Here is a 21010-nt window from a genome sequence, read left to right as displayed (position 1 = left end):
GTATGGTATTACTGGTGGAAATGTAAAATAAAATAGTACAGCATGTGTGGCAGACAGTCTGGCTGTTCCTCAAAAAGTTAAACATAATTACCCTGTCACCCAGCAGTTCCACTCCTAAGTGCATACCCAAGAGACGGAATATGTGTTCACACAAAAATTTGTTACACAAATGTTCATAGCAGCATTGTTCATAATAACCAAAAAAATGGAAGCAACCCGAAGGACCATCCACTGGTGAATGGATGAACAAGTGGTATATCCATACAGTGGAATAGTATTTAGCCATAAAAGGAACAAATACTGATGCATCCTACAACAACCCAAAGCATGCTATATGAAAGAAGCCAGACATAAAAGAGGACATCCATTTATATCACAGTCTGAAATAACATAATTCCAAAAAGACTGGAAGTTCATGATTGGTTACCAGAGGCTGTGAGGAGGAGAGTATAGAGAGTGACTGCTGCTGGAATTTTTTTTGGTGGAGGGAGAATGGTGAGAATGTTCTGGAATTTCAGAAGTGGTGATGGTTGCACAACTTTGTGAATGTACTAAAAAACACCATAAAATTTAACTTTAGAAGGGTGAATTTTATGGTGTGTGAATTATAGCATTTAAAATAATGGACGGGTACCTCGGTGGTACAGTCATTTGAGCAGCTGACTCTTAATCTCATGTGCCGTGGAGCCCCACATCAGGCTTCCATGCTTGAGGTGAAGTCGGTTTGGGAGCTCTCTGCGCCCCTCCCCCCTCGCCGCACATGTCTGCGAGTGTGTGCACATGTGTGCTCTCCCTCAAGTCTTTAAAAAAATACTTTGCTTCTTTTTCTCCTCATTTTAATGGTTTATTTGTTCTCCCTTTTAGTCATAGACATCTCAGCATCTTTCAGTGTAGGTAATGCACAAATCAGTTCATTAAGGAAAAGAAAAGTATCCTTTCTGGCTCCAAATCTGGGCAGTGTGTTTTGTGGTCGTTTGCCTTTGCCATGTCTCCTTGTGAAGCATCACATGGTTCTAAAGGAAGACAGGACACCAAAGTGGAACTGAAATCCCTGCAATCAAGTTTGTTTCATTTGTTTGTTTCACCTTGCCACTGTGCATTTAAAATCATACTTACCCCTTTTCCTTTCCTCCAATCTGTGAGCATTTTTGCCAGTGCCCCTTGGAACTTCCCTAGATGACTTCGACTTTTTCTTTAGCTGAGAAATAGAATTGGGAGGGTATTTTAGGGTTGTGATTAGCTGGTCTTCATTATTGTGTTTGCTTGAAGAGTTGTTATGGGTGGAGGTTGGAAGCAAGCACTGCTGCTTGTAAATGTTTCACACTGCTCTTGATTGTAAAATGGTTTTCTGATTTAATCCTAAAAAAACCCTCAACTTCTTTTCCTAGGACTTAAGATGTCTTCGTCTGCCAGGCTTCGCAGAAGACAATATGGAAGATCTTCGGTAGCTAAAAGGTAAACTGAAATATTTTTTAAATATGTGTATTGGTTTTTACATGTTCCCAGGGTAAAATAGCAAAATTAGATGAAGATGTCAAGATTTAATTTTAGGGGCGCCTGGGTGGCTCAGTGGGTTAAAGCCTTTGCCTTCAGTTCAGGTCATGATTGATCCCAGGGTCCTAGGATTGAGTCCCACATTGGGCTCTCTGCTTGGCGGGGAGCCTGCTTCCCCCTCTCTCTCTGCCTGCCTTTCTGCTTATTTGTGATCTCTCTCTCTGTCAAATAAATAAATAAATAAATAATTTTAGCAGTTGTTGCTGATTTTACTTTTAGTTTATATAACTTACAAAATGACATTTTTTTCAGTCTTCTAAGAGCAGAAGTAACACGTTCTTTAAACTTTTTATTTTGGAATATAGATGCTTAAGAAGTATAGTAAATACTTGTTTTTAATTTTTCAAACAACACTGAAATGTATAACACAAAAAAGTGCAAATCTTCTATAAGCCCACTCTTGAGCATTTGGCACTGTTAACAGATTGGTACCTGCTCTTCATGTTTTTGTTATATTGCTAGGGAAACTTGCAAACTAACTTCTGTTTTTTTTGTTTTTAATAAGATTTTTATTTATTTATTTGACAGAAACACACACACACACACACACACACACACACAGTGAGATGGAACACAAGCAGGGGGAGTTGGAGAGGGAGAAACAGACTTCCCACTGAGCAGGGAGCCCAGTGCGGGGCTCGATCCCAGGAACCTGAGATCATGACCTGAGCCGAAGGCAGATGCTTATTGCCTGAGCTACCCAGGCGCCCCACAAACTTCTTAATTTTTACATGTTCGAGGATAGTCTGTAAATTTAATTGTATACTCAGCATTTTACCTCTTCAGTCACCAAAACAGTTACCGTTAGATGTTTGTATTTTTTTTAACCCCTCAACTGTTGTTTTTTTTTTTTTTTTTTTAAAGATTTTATTTATTTATTTTGACAGACACAGATCCAAGCAGGCAGAGAGGCAGGCAGAGAGAGGAAGGGAAGCAGGCTCCCTGCTGAGCAGAGAGCCCCATGTGGGGCTCGATCCCAGGACCCTGAGATCATGACCCGAGCTGAAGGCAGAGGCTTTAACCCCCTAAGCCACCCAGGCACCCCTCAACTGTTGTTTTTAGACAAGTTTTTACTTATCAACTTTGCAGCCCTTACTCAGAGCCTTGTTACTCCCAGAGAGATGGGGTTAGGGCCCCAGGACTCCACTGTGGCTTGCTTCTCAAGCTTAGGGATGCCTAAGAATCAGTTGAAGAGCCCGATAAAATACAGATTCCCAGGCCGCATGCCTGCTGGTTTTTGAAGTCTTGGGCCAAGGGAGATGCACATTTAACTACGCAGCTTGTATGTCTCCTGCTTTGGGTTTTAGAACCAGCAAATTGCTGGTACCAATTATCTGAGAAACTTTGCAGCCTGAGAAGACTAGCTCCACCCAGCACTCATGGCTGGTTGTGTTTGGTTGGAGTCTGGGTGCTGTAGATGAAACCAGTGTGGGTGCCCCTGTAGGTCTGGGTACATACACCAGTCTCTTAAGCTGGTCCCCATGACAGCCCTAGTGTCCACCTTGCCGCCTGCCTGATACAGAGCAGGGACTGCTGGGCTAGCTGCTCACTGGTGTTGACTGAATGAGTGAGCGAACGTGTATTTGCTTCCCACTGCCATAGCACATATGAAGTGGTGAATAAGCAGCAGTCATAGCCTATACCCTTACACCAAAGGACAGTAGGGAAAAAATGTAGAGGCGGACAGAAACATTAAAAGTCATAGACATTTTGGGGCGCCTGGGTGGCTCAGTAGGCTCTCTGCTCAGCATGGAGCTTTCCCCGCCAGCCTCTCTCCTGCTTGTGACTCACTATCTCTGTGTCAAATAAATAAATAAATAAAATCTTTAAAAAAAAAAAAAAAAAAAAGTCCTAGATGTTTTGGACCATGTGTGGTTTTCCATTTCTGCCATGTCAGATTAGCATACATTTAGCACTTTAAAAGAACACATTTGTTACCTTATAGCTCTGTAGGTCAGAAGAGCAACCTGGGTCTCTCCATTCTAAAATTCAAGGTGTCAGCAGGCTGTGTTCCTCTCTGAAGAGGTTGTAAGAGACCGCACATGTTCTTGCTTGTGCAGAGTGTTGGTAGTATTTAGTTCCTCGCAGTTGGAGGACTGAGGAGACGTCTCCATCTCCTTGCTGGCTGTCAGCTGAGGGCCATTCGTAGCTTCCAGAGGCCACTGGCATTCCTGGCTGGAAACCCCTTCCTCTGTCTTCAGAGCCAGTCCCTGTCACGCTTCAGATCTCTCCTCCAACTCTTCTCTCTTAATTGCAGACCAGAAAGTTTCTCTGCTTTAAAGGACTCTAGTGATTACATTGGACTCATTCAGATATTCAGTGTGGTTTCCCCCAGCTCGAAGTCTGTGTCCTTAATCATGTCTCTAAAGCCCCTTTGGGACATAAACTAACCTGTTCACAAGCTCTAGCAGTTTTGCTGTGGATGTGTCTTAGGCCATTCTGCCTGCCGCAGGACATTAGGACCAGTGGTCTCAGTAGTACCCGAGAGCATTGCTCCGTGATGGGATAGCACTGTTACTGTTTCTTTAATTCTAAGATGCCATTTGTTAAAAACAAAAAAACCCAAAAAAACCCTTTTTTTTCAAACATAAGCAGAATTAGAGAAACAGTGTAATGTACTGTTCTGTACCCATCACTTTTTTCCAGTATTACTGACCCTTGGCTAGCCCTGAGCCTAGTCTTGGTTCTCACCCCAGCTTGAAATTATTTTGAAGCCAATCTCTGAGAACATGTTTATATATTTATATTTCAGTATGTGTTTCTGGAAGTTAAGAACTCTGTTTTTATTACATAGTCACTGCATATAACTCCCCCAAATCAATAGTTTAATAACATTAGATATCTAGACACCATTTATATTTTCTTGATTATCTTATAGTTATTTAATTTGAATTGAGATCTGAATAAAGCCTACATACTACATTTAGTTGATTATCTCTCTTATTGGGTAAAGTATATATAACATAAAAATTACCATTTTAGCCATTTTTTTAAAAAAGACTACTTACTTATTTGAGAGAGCTGGAGAGCACAAGTAGGGGGAGGAGCAGGGGAACAGGGAGAGGGAGAAGCGGCTCCCCACTGAGCAGGGACCCCGAGAGCCCGATATGGGGCTTGATCACAGGAACCTGGGATCATAACCAAAGCCAAAGGCAGACACTTAACTGACTGAGCTACCCAGGTACCCTAATTACCTCTGTACCTATTGAACAAGTCCCTTTGCCCTCTTCCCAGCTTTTTTTTTCTCTTTTTTTTCCAAAGATTTTATTTATTTATTTGACAGAGATCACAAGTAGGCAGAGAGGCAGGCGGGGGGCGGGGTGGCAAGCACGCTCCCTGATGAGCAGAGAGCCTGATGTGGGTGGGGCTCGATCCCAGGATCTGGGATCATGACCCGAGCCAAAGGCAGAGGCCCCAACCCACTCAGCCACCCAGGCACCCCCCCCCCCCTTCCCAGCTTATTAACCATCATTCTACTTCCTATTTCTAGAATTTTGACTACTTCAGTGCTGTGTTCCACCCCACATCTTGATGGTGATGCTGTCAGCTAGGAATACCTGGGCCTCTCTGATGGTGGGCTCCATTGATACTTACCCCGCGGGGGGTCGAGGCTGTGACTGGTTTTGGTTCTTTTTTTTTTTTTAATGATTTTATTTATTCATTTGACAGACACAGAGATCACAAGTAGGTCGGGAGGCAGGCAGAGAGAGAGGAGGAAGCAGGCTCCCTGCTGAGCAGAGAGCCCAATGTGGGGCTCCATCCCAGGAGCCCGGGATCATGACCTGAGCCGAAGGCAGAGGCTTTAACCCACTGAGCCACCCAAGTGCCTCTGGTTTTGGTTCTTAATGATCACAGGATGCACCTCAGCAAAAACAAATCAGGGAATTTTGAGGAACAGGATTTATGACTTCAAGTCCTGGAGGTTATGATACAAGTAAGGTCCCAAGCAGAGAGAGAGAGCTAGAGGGAGGAGCTGGGCCTCTGACTTCATTAGGGTTTGCAGGTGGAATGTCTGGGGTTTTGAGGGGTCACTCATATTGGCTAATTTGAAGCATAAGAGCAGAAATGAGGGCATGGGAGAGTGGAAGCAGGATCATTTAAGTGGTCAGTTATCTACATCACCCAGCATATTTCTATAAGTGGAACTTCACTGGTGACTTAGTTCCTAATCTGGTTGTTTTACCTAGTGTCTGTGTCATATACCTTGGCAATATGTTTATTCATGGTGGCCCAGCATTTTTCTATAAGGGGAACTTTACTGGTGACCTAGTTCCTAATCTGGTTTTACCTAGTGTCTGTGTCATATACCTTGATAATATGTTTATTCAGGGTGGTATCTTTGAAATGGATGTCTTGGCAGTCAGAAGCTTAATTAATGTCAGGCACTTAACCTACATTTAGTTACCTCATATTTTAAGTGAAATCCTGTCATTGTACTTTTGTGACTGATTTATTTCACTTAGCATAATGTCCTCAAGGTTCATACATGTTGTGGCATGTGACCGGATTTCCTTCCTTTTAAGACCGCATAATACTCCATGGTATGTATGATGGTTAATTTTATATATTGGCTGGGTCATGTGGTGCCTAAGTATTTGGTCAAACATTGTTCTGGATATTTCTGTGAGGGTGTTTTTGGAGAAGAGTAATATTTAAATTGGTGGGCTTTAAATAAAAGAGATTGCCTTTCAAAATGTGAATGAGCCTCATCCAATCTGTTAAAGCCTGAAGAGAACAAAAAGGATCCACCTCCTTCAGCAATTGAGAATTCTCTGGTAGATTGCCTTTGGACTTCATCTGCTGCATCAGCTCTCACTAGTACTTCAGCAGACTACCTTCAGACTCACACTGAAACATTGGCTCTCTTTAGTCTCCAGCTTGCCAGTCTACCCTGAATATTTTACACGTGCCAGCCTCTGTAGTCAAATGAACCAATTACTTATAAATCTCTATGTATACGTCCTATTGGTTGTGTTTCTCTGGAGAACTAACAAATACAGTTTGTGTAAACCACATTTTGATTCTCTCTTCTTCCATTGATGACATTTGGATTGCTTCCACTTCTTGGCAATTATGAATAATGCTGCTACGCACATGGGTGTGCAAATACCTCTTCGATATTGCAGCTCTTTTGAATATATACCCAGAAGTGGGATTGTGAGATCATATGGAAGTTCTAATTTTAAAATTTTGAGGAGCTTCCAGACTATTTTCCATAGCCTTCACACTATTTTTTTTTTTAAAGATTTTATTTATTTATTTGACAGACAGAGATCACAAATAGGCAGAGAGGCAGGCAGAGAGAGAGAGGAGGAAGCAGGCTCCCTGCTGAGCAGAGAGCCCGATGTGGGGCTCGATCCCAGGACCCTGGGATCATGACCTGAGCCGAAGGCAGAGGCTTCAACCCACCGAGCCACCCAGGCGCCCCGCCGTCACACTATTTTATAATCGCTCCAACAGTGCACAAAGGTTCCAACTGCTCTCCAACCCCACCAATACTTGTTTCTGGGTGGTTGTTGTTGTTGTTGTTTTTTGATGGTAGCCATCCTAATGGGTGTGAAGTGATATCTTACTGTGTTCTCTCTCTGTTTCTTTCTTTCTTTTTTTTTTTTTTTTTTAAAGTAAGCTCTATGCCCAGTGTGGGACTTGAGTTTTAAACTCAATTTAAACTCAAATCCTGAGATAAGGGGTTGCATGCTCTACTAACTGAGCCAGCCGGGCATACCTTATTGTGGTTTTGATTTGCATTTTTCTGATAATTAGTGAAATAGAGCATCTTTTTAGGTGCTGAGTGCCTATTATATATCTTGTTGGAGAATGTCTGTTCAAGTCCTTTGCCAATTTTTGGATTGGGTTCGTTTTTTTGTTGTTGAATTGTAGGATTCTTTATGTATTTGGCGTAGAAAACTGTTATCAGTTATATGGATTGTAGATATTCTTTCTCATCTTGTGAGTTGCCTTTTCACCCTGTAAGTAACCTTTTATGTGCAAAAGTAATTTTGGTGTAGTCCAGTTTATGTTTTTTTCTTTTGTCGTCTTTGCGTTTAGTGTCATATTCAAGAAATCATTGCCAAATCCCGTGTCATAAAGCTATTCCCCCATCTTTTCTTCTAAGGCTTTAATAGTTTCAGGTCTTATATTTAAATCTTAGATACACTTTGAGTTAATTTTTGTATATGGTGTAAGGTAAAAGGGTCCAACTTCATTCTTTCGCATGTGGATGCTAGTTTTCCCAGCCCAGTTTGTTGAAGACTATCCTTTTACCATTGAATGGTCTTGGCACTTCCTAAAAAATTATTTAACCCTCATATTTGAGGGTCTATTTCTGGACTTTCAGTTCTTTTGGTCTGTGTATCTGTTTTTATAACAGTACCACACTGTTCTCATTCCTGTGCTTTGTAATAGTTTTGAAATCAGGAAGTGTGAAACTTCCAACTTTGTTCTTTTTTTTTTTTCAAGATTATTTTGGTTATTTTGGGTCCCTTGGAATTCCATATGAAATGTAGGATGGAATGTTCAGCTTTTGCAAAAAAGTCATTGGGATTTTGATAGGAATTACACTGAGTCTGTACATTGTTTCAGGTAATATTGACATCATAATAATACTAAATATTCCAGCTCGTGAAGATGGTATATCTTTCCACTTAATGGTGTCGTCTTTAACTTCTTTCAACAACACTTCATAGTTTTCAGTGTACATAGTCTTTGACCTCCTTGTTTAAGATTATTCCTAAGTATTTTATTGGTTTTTTCTTATTGTAAATGGAATTGTTTTCTGAATTTCTTTTCATATTGTTCATTGGTAGTGTATAGAATTGCAACTGTTTCTTGCAAGTTGATTTTGTGTCCTACAGTTTAGCTTAATTTGTTTATTATTCTAACAGGTTTTTTTCTTTTTTTTTAAAGACTTTATTTATTTATTTGACAGACAGATCACAAGTAGGCAGAGAGAGAGGGGGGAAGCAGGCTCCCCGCCAAGCGGACAGCCCAATGTGGGGCTTGATCCCAGGATGCTGGGATCATGATCTGAGCCGAAGGCAGAGGCTTCAACCCACTGAGCCATCCAGGCGCCCCGTTTTCTGTTTTTTTTTTTTAATTTTTTATTTTTTTATTGACATACAATGTATTATTAGCCCCAGGGCTAACAGTTTTTTTTTTTTTAAAGCTGTTTTTGGTGCATTGCTTCGTAAGATTTTCCCTACATATATAACATCATGTCATCAATAGAGATAATTTTACTTTTTCAATTTGGATGCCTCTTATTTCTTTCTGTTTCTTAATTGCTGTGGCTAGGACTTCCAGTCTCTCGTTGGAAAGAAGTGGTGAAAGTGGGCATCTGTGGGGCGACTGGGTGGCTCAGTGGGTTAAAGTCTCTGCCTTTGGCTCGGGTCATGATCCCTGGGTTCTGGAATCAAGCTCCGCATAGGGCTCTCTGCTCGGCAAGGAGCCTGCTTCTCCCCCTCTCTCTCTGCCTGCCTCTCTGCCTACTTGTGATCTCTGTCTGTCAAATGAATAAATAAAATCTTAAAAAAAAAAAAAAGTGGGCATCTTAGTCTTGTTCCAGATCTTAGAGGAAAAGCTTGCAGTTGTCTCACCATTGAGCATGATGTTAGCTTTGGGCTTTTCATATATAGCGTTTATTATGTTGAGGTAGTTTACTTGTATTTTTAATTTGTAGAATAGTTGTAGAGTACTTTTTTTTAAATCATGAAAGGTTATTGAATTTTGTCAAGTGATTCCTGCATCAGTTAAGATCACGTGAATTCCTTCATACTGTTACTGCACATTGATTGATTTTCATATGTTGAACCATCCTTGCATTAAAGGAATAAATTGTGCTTGGTTATGGTGTATAATAATCATTTTAATGTTCTTTTGAATCCCAATTGTTAACCATTTTTGGAAGGTTTTTGCAGCAGTGTTTATAAAGTACATTGATGTACAGTTTTCTGGTAGTGTCTCTCTGGCTTTGGTATCAGGGTAATGCTGGCTTCATAGAATGAGTAAGAAAGCATTTCCTTCTCTTCAGTTTTTTGGAGGAGTTTGAGAAAGATCTGTTACTACTTTAAATGTTTGGTAGGGTTCACCAGTGAAGCCATCTGGTTTAGAGTGTTCTTTATGGAAATTGCTTGCTTGCTTGTTCTTGTTTTTGTTTCTGTTTTACCTCTTGCTCTCCCAAAGGATAAGAAAAGTCAACAGTGGCAAAAGGCAGCTGCAGAAGCAACAGCCAGAGCTGGCTTTATGCTCAGGAGAGAATACTACACCCCTCCTCAGGGTATTCAGTACTTCACACATTCAGAGAAACTTTTCTAGTAACAAACTATAGAAATGGTCCCTGGAAGTAGAGTCTTCCATGGAGTTTTTAATCTTCTTACTAGTTACAGATTTTTCAGATTTTTTATTTGTTCATGATTCAGTCTTGGTAGGTTGTGTATTTCTAGGAATTTGTGCATTTCTTCAAGGTTATCCAGTTTGTCGTGTATCATTACACATAGTCCCCTCTCTCTTTTTATTAATACTTGTTTTTGAGAGAGAGTGCCTATGAATGGGAGAGGCAGAGAGAGAGGGAGAGAGAATCCCAAGCAGCTGTGCTGAGCCCCACGTGGGGCCCAGTCCCACAATCCCGAGATCATGACACTGAGGTCACGACCTGAGCTGAAACCAAGAGTCGGACATACAAGTGAATTCGTCACCCAGGTGCCCTCATAGTACTCTTACAATCCTTTCTATTTATGTTAAAATGGTAGTAATGTTTTCTCTTTTATAACAATTTTAGTTATTTGTGTGTGTGTGTTTTTTAATCCTGGTTAAAGGTTTATCAATTTTGTTGATCTCTCCAAAGAACTAACTCTTCATTTTATTGATTTTTGTGTATTGTTTTTCTAATCTTTATTTATCTCTGATCTAATCTTTATTATGTCCTTCCGCCTGCTAGCTTTGGGTTATCTGTTCTTTTTCTAGTTCCTTAAGTGGTAAAGTTAGGTGTTGATTAGAGATCTTTTTTAAAAGATTTTATTTATTTATTTGACAGAGAGAGAGAGCACAAGCAGAGGGAGAGGGGGAAGCAGCCTCCTTTTGAGCAGGAAGCCTGATGTGCGGCTTGATTCCAGGACCCTGGGTTCATGACCTGAGTGGAAGGGAGACGCTTTACCAACTAAGCCACCCAGGTGCCCCGATTTGAGACCTTTTTTCATGTAAATGTTTACAGCTGTACATTTTTCCTCTTAGCATTACTTTCACTGCATCTCAGTTTTGCTGTGTTGTGTTTTCATTTTCATGGTGTCAGAGCATTTTTTGATTTCTCACTGGTTTCTTTGACCCATTGGTGTTTAAAAGGGTATGAATTTCTCCATTTTTACTGTGATCAGAAAAAGATATATATTTTTTTTCCAAAGATTTTATTTCTTGGGGCTCCTGGGTGGCTCAGAGGGTTAAGGCCGCTGCCTTCGGCTCAGGTCATGATCCCAGCGTCCTGGGATTGAGCCCCACGTCGAGCTTCCTGCTCAGTGGGGAGCCTGCTTTCTCCTCTCTCTCTGCCTGCCCTCTGCCTACCTGTGATCTCTGCCTATCAAATGAAGAAATAAAATCTTACCAAAAAAAGAAGATTTTATTTCTTTATTTGACAGAAATCACAAGTAGGGGAGAGGCAGGCGGGGGTGGGGAGGGGGAAGCAGGCTCCCTTCTGAGCAGAGGGCCTGATGCTGGGCTTGATTCCCTGGATGGTGACCTGAGCTAGAGGCAGATGCTTAATGACTGAGCCACCCAGGCGCCCCAGAAAAAGATACTTTTTATGATCATAATGTTTCTGAATTTGTTAAGACTTGTTTTTTGACCTAACATGGTCTATCCTTGGAATGTTGAGTATACACTTGAAAAATGTGTATTCTGCTGTTGTTGGGTGGAATGTTCTTTCTGTAGTGGTTGATGTTTCTTAAGTCTTCTTAAATCTGTAGGTCCCCTCATTTTTTTTTTTAAGACTTTATTTATTTATTTAAACCACTTTTGGGTTAAAAAAATGCCCCCATTTTTTTTTAAATATTTTTTTAATTGAAGAAGCATGTCCTTTTTGTCTTCTAGTTTCCCATAGTCTATGCCAAATGCATCTTGTGGTGTCATTTATTTTTTATTTACTTTTAAAGATTTTATTTATTTATTTGAGAGAGCAAGTGAAAGAAAGCACAAGCAGTGGGAGGGGTAAAGCGAGAGGAAAAAGCAGACTCCCCTCTCAGCAGGGAGCCTGACCTGGGCCTTGATCCCAGAACCCCTGGATCATGACCTGGGCTGAAGGCAACCGCACCTACTGAGCCACCCTTAATAGGTGACTTAACCTTTTTTTAAAAGATTTTATTTATTTATTTGACAGAGAGAGAGAGGGAGAGAGCATAAGCATAGGGAGCACAGGCAGAAGGAAAGGGAGAACCAGGCTCCCTGTAGAGCATGGTGAGCCCTATGTGAGACTCAGTCCCAGGACCCCAGGATCATGACCTGAGCTGAAGGTAGTTGCTTAACCAACTGAGCCACCAGGTGCCCTTAGTAGTAGCTTTTAAAAGGAAAACACACGGGGTGCCTGGGTGGCTCAGTGGGTTAAAGCCTCTGCCTTTGGCTCAGGTCATGGTCTTAGGGTCCTGGGATGGAGCCCCACATTGGGCTCTCCGCTCAGCAGGGAGCTTGCTTCCTCCTCTCTCTGCCTACCTCTCTGCCTGCCTCTCTGCCTACTTGTGATCTCTGTCAAATAAATAAATAAAATCTTTATTTAAAAAATTAAAAAAAAAAAGGAAAACACACAACATCAAATGTATATATTATTGTAAGAAGGATCCCTAATTTCATATATGAAAAAGTACACGTCTTACATTTGAGAAAATAGGGGAGTGATGGTCATAACTGACTTGGAGTAGCCAACAAACAGATAAACAATGAAAGACTATTTTACTTGTTAAAGGAGGACAAGATGGGTCTAGTACATTTTAGAAAGGCTGATTAGATAAAACTTAAAGATGAGGTACCTGGGTGGCTCAGTCAGTTGGGTATCTGCCTTTGTCTCAGGTCATGGTCCCAGGGTCCTGGGATGGAGTCCTGACTGGGGCTCCCTGCTCAGTAGGAAATATGTTTCTCCCTCTGCATTCCCCCCTCCATGCTTGTACTCAAGCATGCACTTTCCCTCTCAAAAGTAAGTAAATAAAATCTTGGAAGAAAGATTAAAAAAAAAAAAGAAAAATCTTAAAGTGAAAAGCTTTGATACTATGTCTCTGTGTGTGTATGAACTACCATATATCCCAGTCATACTGCTTAATGAGATGTTAATATATGAATCAACTTTCTTAGGTAGCACCCTTAAGGCTTTTGGAAGAAGATAGAGTAAAAAACACCTAAGTAAAATTTTCTTAAGTCTGTCTGTTTGATATGCTTGAAGTTCATAAATTTTCCCAGAATACGGGTTTGGCAGAGGACACTTCTGTGTATCTAAAAAGTATTTGCTTTAATAGCTGATATTTGCATGGAATATATAGAAGAGTAGAAGCACTAGAAATAATTTTTCCATGTTTATGCAGCATTCTTTTTTTTTTTTTTTAAAGAGAGGGTGAGGGCAGTGGCAGAGGGAGAGGAAGAAAGAGAATCTTAAGCAGGCTCCACATCCAGTGCAGAGCCTCACATGGGGCACAACCCCGAGATACGACCTTAGCTGAAATCAAGGGGTTCGGTGCTTAACCAACTGAGCCACCCAAGCATCCCACATATTGTTCATTTCTGATAAAGCTTTGAATCACTTGATTTTCATGTGTTCCATAAGTATTTATTTAACACATGCAATGTATTGGGCTCTGGGTGAGTTGAGAAAGTATATATTTGAAGTTCTTGCTTAGCGATTTTATCCAGCAGTTACTGGATTCCCATTTGGTTATCACTAAAGCACATGTTGAAAGGTTGCAAAACAGGTATAATGAGTGGGGAGACTCCCTGACATCTTTTCCTGAAAAGATACTAAAGAGGAAGGAATGAGTAAAAAAATAGAACTGTCTGTGGTGGCAGGAATTCACATTTCTCCATTTACACACTGTCGTTCATAGGGTTTTCTAGCACTTGGTGCTGGTTTTAGGTGATCATCCAAGGCCTGCGCAGAATCTGATTTGACCTAAAAGATCTCACTCCTCTTTGTCACCTGCTAGGTGACTTCTCCTAATTACTGGTGTCAGCATTTTTTTTCCCTTTTGTTTTTTTTTTTTTTTTACTTACACTTAAAAAATAATAAGGGCAAAAATGCAGTAAAGTATTCAAGTCATTGACCTAAATAAACACCATTATGCAGAAAAAGCTGTTGAGATAGCTGAGAATGAGTATCTGCTCCCAGGTTCCCTGTGGGTAACACGAAGTGTCAGACCGGCAGTGGTTGAGATGTCCTTGTGTGCAGTGAAATCCCGGTTTTCTGTGTGTGGCGGTCACAAAAGGTCGAGGAAATTCCAGTTCTGGTTCCTGTAACTAAAAAGTTAACCTAGCCTGGGGTGCCAAGATGGCTCAGTTGGTTGAGTGTCCAGCTCTTTATTTAGGCTCAGGTCATGATCTCAGGGTTGTGGGATTGAGCCCTGTGTCGAGCTTGGGCTTGGCAAGGAGTCGACTTGAGGATTTTCTCCCTCTCCCTCTGCCCCTCCCTGCTGCTTGCATGCTCGCTCACTCTCCCTCAAATCTTTTTTTTTTTTTTTTTTACGATTTTATTGATTCATTTGAGAGAGAGCACACAAGCAAGGATAGCTACAGGCTGAGGGAGAAGCAGACTCCCCACCAAGCAGGGAGGCTGATGGAGGGCTCAACTCCAGGACCCCAAGATCATGACCTGAGCCAAAGGCAGGCTCTTAACCAACTGAGCCACCCAGGCGCCCCTCAAATAAATAAATCTTAAGAACCAAAAGAAAGTTACCTAATCCTCAAGACCTAATTGTCTTCATGTGTTAAATGAGAAGGGCTGGCCTTTATGAAACCTGAAAGTCTAGGGAGTTTTAGAGTTTAAAAAAAGAAAAATTCATTTTAGTAAATTCATTGATTCCGCAGTTACTCATTGAACAGCTTACATTGTGGCAAGCCCTGTTCCATTTGCTGGGGAAACTGTAAACAGACAAAAATCTAGAAGATTACCTTCTAGAATCTTACCGTCTATCTTCTAGATATCTTCTGTCTTCTAGAAGCTTACCTTCCTGCTTGGGATGAGATAATATCCAAATAAGTAAAAATACGTAGTATGTGATCAGTGTTCCCCCACACTGTTGAGGTCGTCAAAAGCAAGGAATGTTTGAGAAACTGCTTCAGCCAAGAGGAGCCTGGGGAGACATGACCAAAGAATGAAATGTGGTATCCTGGACCAGAAAGAAAGACAGTAGGTAAAAAGGGAGAAGATCAGAATAGAGTAGGGGGGCACCTGGGTGGCTCAGTGGGTTAAGCCTCTGCCTTCGGCTCAGGTCATGATCTCAGGGTCATGGGATCGAGCCCCGCATCGGGCTCTCTGCTCAGGGGGGAGCCTGCTTCTCTCTCTCTCTCTCTGCCTCTCAGCCTACTTGTGATCTCTCTGTCAAATAAATAAATAAATAATGAAAAAAAAAGAATAGAGTATGGACTTCTTTTAATAGTGTGTCAGCGTTGGTTCACTAGTTGTAGTAAAGGTAGTCCAATTTAAAAGATGCTAATAATATAAACTAAGTGTAAGTTATCTGGGAGATTTCTTACATAGTACTATCTTTACAATTTTTCTGAAAATCTAGAAGTGCTGTAAAAAATAAAGTTTATGTTTAAAACGTGTGTGTGTGTGTGTGTGTGTGTGTGTGTGTGTGTGTGACAGAGAGAAAAATGAAGCTGGGTCAGAGGGTAGGGAGCACAGGTGGTAAGGATGGTGAGGGAGGGCCGGACAGATAAGGTAACATTTGGACAGAGCTCTGGATGGAAGCCACGTGGGTGTTTGCAGGGGTGCGGTGGGGTGGTGGTGTTTAAGACAGACCTACCAGGCATAGCCCCCCAGGAGTGCAGGTGGAAGTAGAGAATTAGGTTAGACCGGTGGGGGGGCTGTGGCAGGGTGGGGGCTGGGCATTAGGTATCTTTTAAGTCCGGATCAGGACTTTGGCAACAACTCTGGACCAGATGCGGGCAAAGCCGTGGGTCTGGCCGCCTTCCCTGTGGCACAGATCCCACATCACATGGCCCTCCTTTCACAGGCTTCTGAAAGTTACCACTTGAGGGCCTCGTTAGGCTTTAGAGCAAGGGTTGGAAACCTACAACCGCGGGCCAAATCCTATCCCACCGGGTTCTATGCAAAACTGTACAAAGGTGAGCTCCTACCTCTTCCCTCCCTCCCTTCCGTGAGGTGGTTTCATACGTTCATAGACAATTTGTAATTGTTTTGTCACATTCTGTATTCCATCCTGGGATTCTCTCGACTTCTAAATGATTTGTTAAAATCTGCATACATTAAGGTTCACTCTTTATGCTGTGAAGTTCAGTGGGTTTTGACAAATGCATAGTGTCATGTATCCACCATCACTGTTTCATGCAGAATAATTTCACCGCCTGGAAAAAACCCCTGTGCTTCGCCTATTCAATTCCATCCTGTCAAACCTCTGGCAGCCACTGATCTTTTCACCCATCTTTATAGTTTTGCCTTTTCCGGAATGTCGTGTAATTGGAACCATACAGTATATATCCTGTTTAGACTGGCTTCTTTCACTTAGCAATATGCATTTTAAGATTAAGCCAAGTCTCTTTGTGGCTTGATAGCTGTTTTCTTTTTATCACTTAATAATTCTCATTGTCTGGTTGTGCCAGTTTATCTGTGTCACCTACTGAAGGGCATCTTGGTTGCTTCCGGTTTGGGGCCATTATGAATAAAGCTGCTATAAACATTCATGTGGAGGTTTTTGTGTGGACATAATGTTTTCAAATCAGTGGGGTGTGATTGCTGAATTGCATGGTGACACTGTTCAGCTGTTACTCACCCTGTTTTTTTTTTTTTTTTTTAAAGAATATTATAGAGGAAACCTATGACTTTTTTTGATTTGTGTCCTTTGACAGGGCCATGCTACTACTCTTTTCCTATTTCTGGAGGCTTGATTGAAATTTCTCCAGAGGAGTGTTAAAATTCAAATTGTTTTCAGTGAAATTTGAAATTATGATGGAACTTCTAAGAGTAGATTCTTAAAAATCTTTTTAATTTTAAAATTTATCCCCAGTGGGTCCTACCCTGAGAACTTAATAGATCAGCTGTCTAATAAGTTGAAGTAATTGAGATACAATAGTAACAAGTTAAAAATAATCGTACTAGCATTCCTGGAGGCTTTGGGAGTGACATGTACATTTAATTTGAAATAGCGAGGAAGTGTTTCCACGGACTCTCTTTTCATAGATGTGTAAGCTTCTCTCCATGTAAAGACAACAGAATCTGCATGATTTCTGACTGGTGCTAAAACTTGAAACATTTTGAAAACACATTGATGTTGAGGTGTGTGGCTGGCTCATTCAGAAGACTGTGTGACTCTTGATCTTGGGGTTGTGAGTTTGAGCCCCACGTTGGGTATAGAGATTACTTAAAAATAAATAAATAAACTTAAAAAAAAAAGAAAGGAAAGAAAGAAAACACAATTGATGTGACAGAGGGAAGGTATGAAACGGGAGAAAGGCTTGGATTTTTTTTGTTTTATTGTCGTATGGTTATTGATGTGTAATAATACATAGTAAATACCCTGCACATTTTTAAAAAGTACAACTTCAGTTTTGACATGTGGATGACCGACCGGCACTACAATCAAGGTAATGAACACGGCTATCATTCCCCAAAGTTTACTTATTTGTCATTGTCATTACCCTTTGTCTTGGCAACAGCTAGTCTGTCACTTTTGTCATGATAGATTAGCCTGCATTTTCTTTTCTTTTTTTAAGAGTGAGAGAGCACAAGCAGAGGAAGAGGGAGAAGCAGGCTCCCCACTGAGTAGGGAGCCTGACACAGGGCTTGATACCAGGATCCTCGGATCATGACCTGAGCTGAAGGCAGCTGCTTAACCGACTAAGCTACCCAGGCTCCCCTAGCTTGCATTTTTTATAAGTTTCTGTATATTGTATATATAATTTATGTGAATTATTTAAATGGAATCATACAGTGTATATTTGTATGGAAAAGTTTCTGGTTTCCCTCAGAATAATTATTTTGAGATTCATCTGTGTTGTTGGGTGGATCAGTACTTCCATTTCTTTGGTGTTGAGTAGTAGTCCAATTTATGGTGCCATGGACTGAATTGTGTTCCTTAGTGCTCTCTCACTAGTTTTTGGCTCTTTGCAAATCTGCTATGAACATTCATACACAAGTTTTTTAGTAGATCTGTGCTTTCATTTTTACCTGGTAAATATCTACTGGCTTGATTATGTGTTTCACCTTTTAAGAAACTGCCAGATGATTTTCTGAAGTGATTGTACCATTCGTACTAGCAGCATATGAGAATTCTGGTTCCTCTATATCAGTCTCGAGGCTTGAATTTTGAATCGCTCATCCTTAGGTGGTCCATCCAGATGCGCGGAGGAGGCTCTCCACCTGCTAGCGCACGTGGGCAGGCAGCCATTTCCCTGGGGAGCCCACTGCTGTACTCTCTCTCAAATGGGAATTTATGCCCGCGTGAATTTACATTCCGTAAAAATACAGAATGGCTTAATATCTTTATTCGTTAAGATTTATCCTTCTTTCATGGCTTTTCCTAGTTTTATTTTGCTTGCAGACCTCCTGTGTTAAGCCCAGACTTTCTGGGCTATGAGGTATTGGAGGGAGCCTGGTTTTTTGAGTCATACATACCTGGATTTGAATTTGGGCTTTATGGCTTAGCTGTGTAGCAAGTCGTGTGAACTGACTCTCCATTTCCTCATCTTTTTCTAAAAAGCGTTGGGAGATTGGTAATACCCAGCTTGATTGGTTGTTATAAGTCTTAAGTATAATGCATTGAAAACATTTTCATTGAACATCTTGGAAACTATTCATTTCCCAAGATATATTTGTAATTAGAAGTCCCATTTCTGACTGACCTGCTACCCACGGAGTAGGAGAGGAATTGAAGTTTTAATGGGTGCCACCAGTTAGAGGAAGCCCAGAATACATAGCAAAATGCCAGGGCTTAAGATAACCTTGCAGCGTTTAATAACATCCAGGCCTTCCTTTGGCCATTTGTGGATTTATCTCCTGTTCCTGTTTATGTACTTACACAAAGACAATTCCTTCTGAGTGTGGTTCCTTTTAGTAGCCCAATTTGTGAACCACCAGCATCCACGGTACTTAGGGAATGTTTTTAAGGAGGAGAAAAGGAACACACCGTGGCTCTGGGAGGGATGTTTCTCAGGCTTCTGGGATCCCAGCCAGTGTACACGGCTGTCTGCCTTTCTCAGAGCGGGAGCTGCCGTGTTTGAGTGCGGGCCTTTTGGCCTGCGGACTCCTTTGTCCAGCTGGCTGAGGTGCGTTGAGTGCTTTGGGCCTTCTCTCCCACGGAGAAGTGGGACTTACTCTTTGATGGCGGCCGGGCCAGACTGCTCATCTGATGTTACTGGAGTTTGAAAGGTTGTCCTTGTCCTCGAGTGGTGGGCATTAGTGTGGCCAGGTCGGTTAGAGTGGGAACTGCAGGGGAAAGGGAAGGTCCTGATGAGGTGGGAAGTGTGGGTGTCCGGCGGCGCTGGATTTGTTTTGCCAGGTGAGGGTGTCTGGGGCCTTCTCTCCCCTGCCCAGCCACTGGGTTCCAAGTGTCCTGCAGTGTTTCTCCTTAGAGCCGGCTGGCTTTCTTGGCATCATTCAGTCTAGTTGCTAGGAAGCCGAATAAGGCAAATGCAACTTCCTTTTGACTTACTCACATTGAACCATCTGCTTATTCCTTCTCATGGCCTTCAAACTTGGCTAGGATCATTGAGAAGAGGGTCGAGTGGAGCATCTGTGCTCCTGATCCTTTTTGGAAAAGGAAAGCTTTCTAATAACTCTTTAACCCTCTCGGTCCAAATTCATCGTAGTTCCTCTTGTTTAGCCCCTTGTTTCTTTCAGCTAACAGTTTGGAGCAGGCATTTTCTTCTTAGGCTTTGCCCCTTATTTTTGTCTTGGATTTAGATCAGTGTTAATTCATTAACCACTACCACTTCTAAATGAGGAAGACGTTGTCGACGTGCATGGAATGCATTTGGCATGTAAACCTAACAGTGGTTTTAATCGAGGACTTCGACTGCTTAGAATTGATGCACACGAATGATTCAGGAACGTTCTTGATAAGTGCCATTGTGGAGTTGATGTCAGATACATGCATTAAAGGTGCCTGATAATTTGTGAAAATTTATGGTGATGTTGGTGGAGCATCTACCAAAGAGAAGCTTCTAAAAAAAAAATCGGATTTTTAAAAAATTACCAAACACCACCAGCATTGCATTCTTACTTCTATTTCGGTTTAATTCCGTTCATTTGGGTAAATCTGATTCATTATGTTGAAGCCCCTTTCCTTTCGTGCATTTATAATGGTCTTTTCTTGTGAGAGAGCTCTGCCTTCAGTTGTCAGCTCTGGAAAAGCATTGAGCAAACAAATTAGACAAAAATAGAAATAAGCATTTCAAAATAGAATAGAGATTCTGAAAGAAAAAAAAAAAAGAAGTCTTCAGAAAAGCATTGTTCGAGTTTTAAAAATCCAGTCTCACTGAAGATTTAATCACCTTTGAGTGTACCAGAACTGTGGAAAGTAACATGTGGGCTATGGGAAATAATTTCTTCTTAAGTGTAATTTTGTCTTTGTTGGTTTTTTAGCAGCAAGCCATATAAACCTTTTCCGCCGACTTCTTATTCTCCCCAAGAGGGCTACTTAAAGGAGGGTGAAGACATGCTAAGGTAAAGTTTTATTGTTCTGGCTCAATTTGCTAAAAGCTTTAGTAGTAATGTAGATGTGTTCTTACTGTGCAGACTTACGTGTTTGTTAAAATTGATGCTATTAATATTTGCTTTTTGGGAAGTCCCTCAGGTCAGCTTGATCATATTAAGCCATTCTGCTTTAACTTCTCCCTTCCTAGAGCCATTTGGACTCTAGTAACTAAAACAGGCTTACGAACTGGAGGGACTTGACCACCCGAGCCCCTTTGTGAGCTCTCCCTGGGTGACCCGCTGCAGCAGGCCCTCCACTCCCTTCTTCCACACCTCCCCACCTTTTTTGTGCCACCATCTGACCGTGGGTAGATGCTCTAAAAACGCGAATTTATTTTAGTTAGGAGGTGAATCAGTATTCCAGTACAAATAAAGTCCCTGAAAAATGGTTTGGAAGGGAAATGCAAGGGAAAGGGCACGTGGGTGGCTGGGTCTGTTAAGCGTCTGACTGTTGATTTCTGCTCAGGTCATGATCTCAGGGCTGTGCCATGGAGCTCTGTGCCCTGCTCGCGCTTAGCATGGAGTCTGTTTGAGATTCTCTCTGTCCCTTCCCTCTCCCGTGTT

At 41.5% G+C, this 21010-nt stretch overlaps 1 protein-coding gene, 1 long non-coding RNA gene and 1 pseudogene across 3 annotated transcripts in view; 1 reads left to right on the top strand and 2 right to left on the bottom strand.

Annotated features, from left to right (window-relative positions):
- Positions 1-21010, top strand: part of LOC116579626 — an 89476-nt gene that overhangs the window by 51854 nt on the left and 16612 nt on the right. For both annotated transcript variants that reach the window (XM_032325183.1, XM_032325184.1), the window contains 2 exons: positions 1389-1455; positions 20336-20416. In XM_032325183.1, the coding sequence (XP_032181074.1) occupies positions 1397-1455; positions 20336-20416 (140 nt within the window). In that variant the 5' untranslated portion in view covers positions 1389-1396. The remainder of the gene's footprint in view (positions 1-1388; positions 1456-20335; positions 20417-21010) is intronic.
- Positions 849-14748, bottom strand: LOC116579628. Its single transcript, XR_004281351.1, has 3 exons — positions 14698-14748; positions 1117-1198; positions 849-1013 (listed from the first exon to the last, which is right to left on the bottom strand). It is a non-coding gene; the product is annotated as an uncharacterized LOC116579628 (long non-coding RNA).
- On the bottom strand, positions 9717-9905 carry LOC116580390 (annotated as a pseudogene).

Source organism: Mustela erminea, chromosome 19 (genome assembly GCF_009829155.1).
Source record: "Mustela erminea isolate mMusErm1 chromosome 19, mMusErm1.Pri, whole genome shotgun sequence".
NCBI lineage: Eukaryota > Metazoa > Chordata > Mammalia > Carnivora > Mustelidae > Mustela > Mustela erminea.
This window is presented reverse-complemented; position numbering and strand designations above follow the sequence as displayed.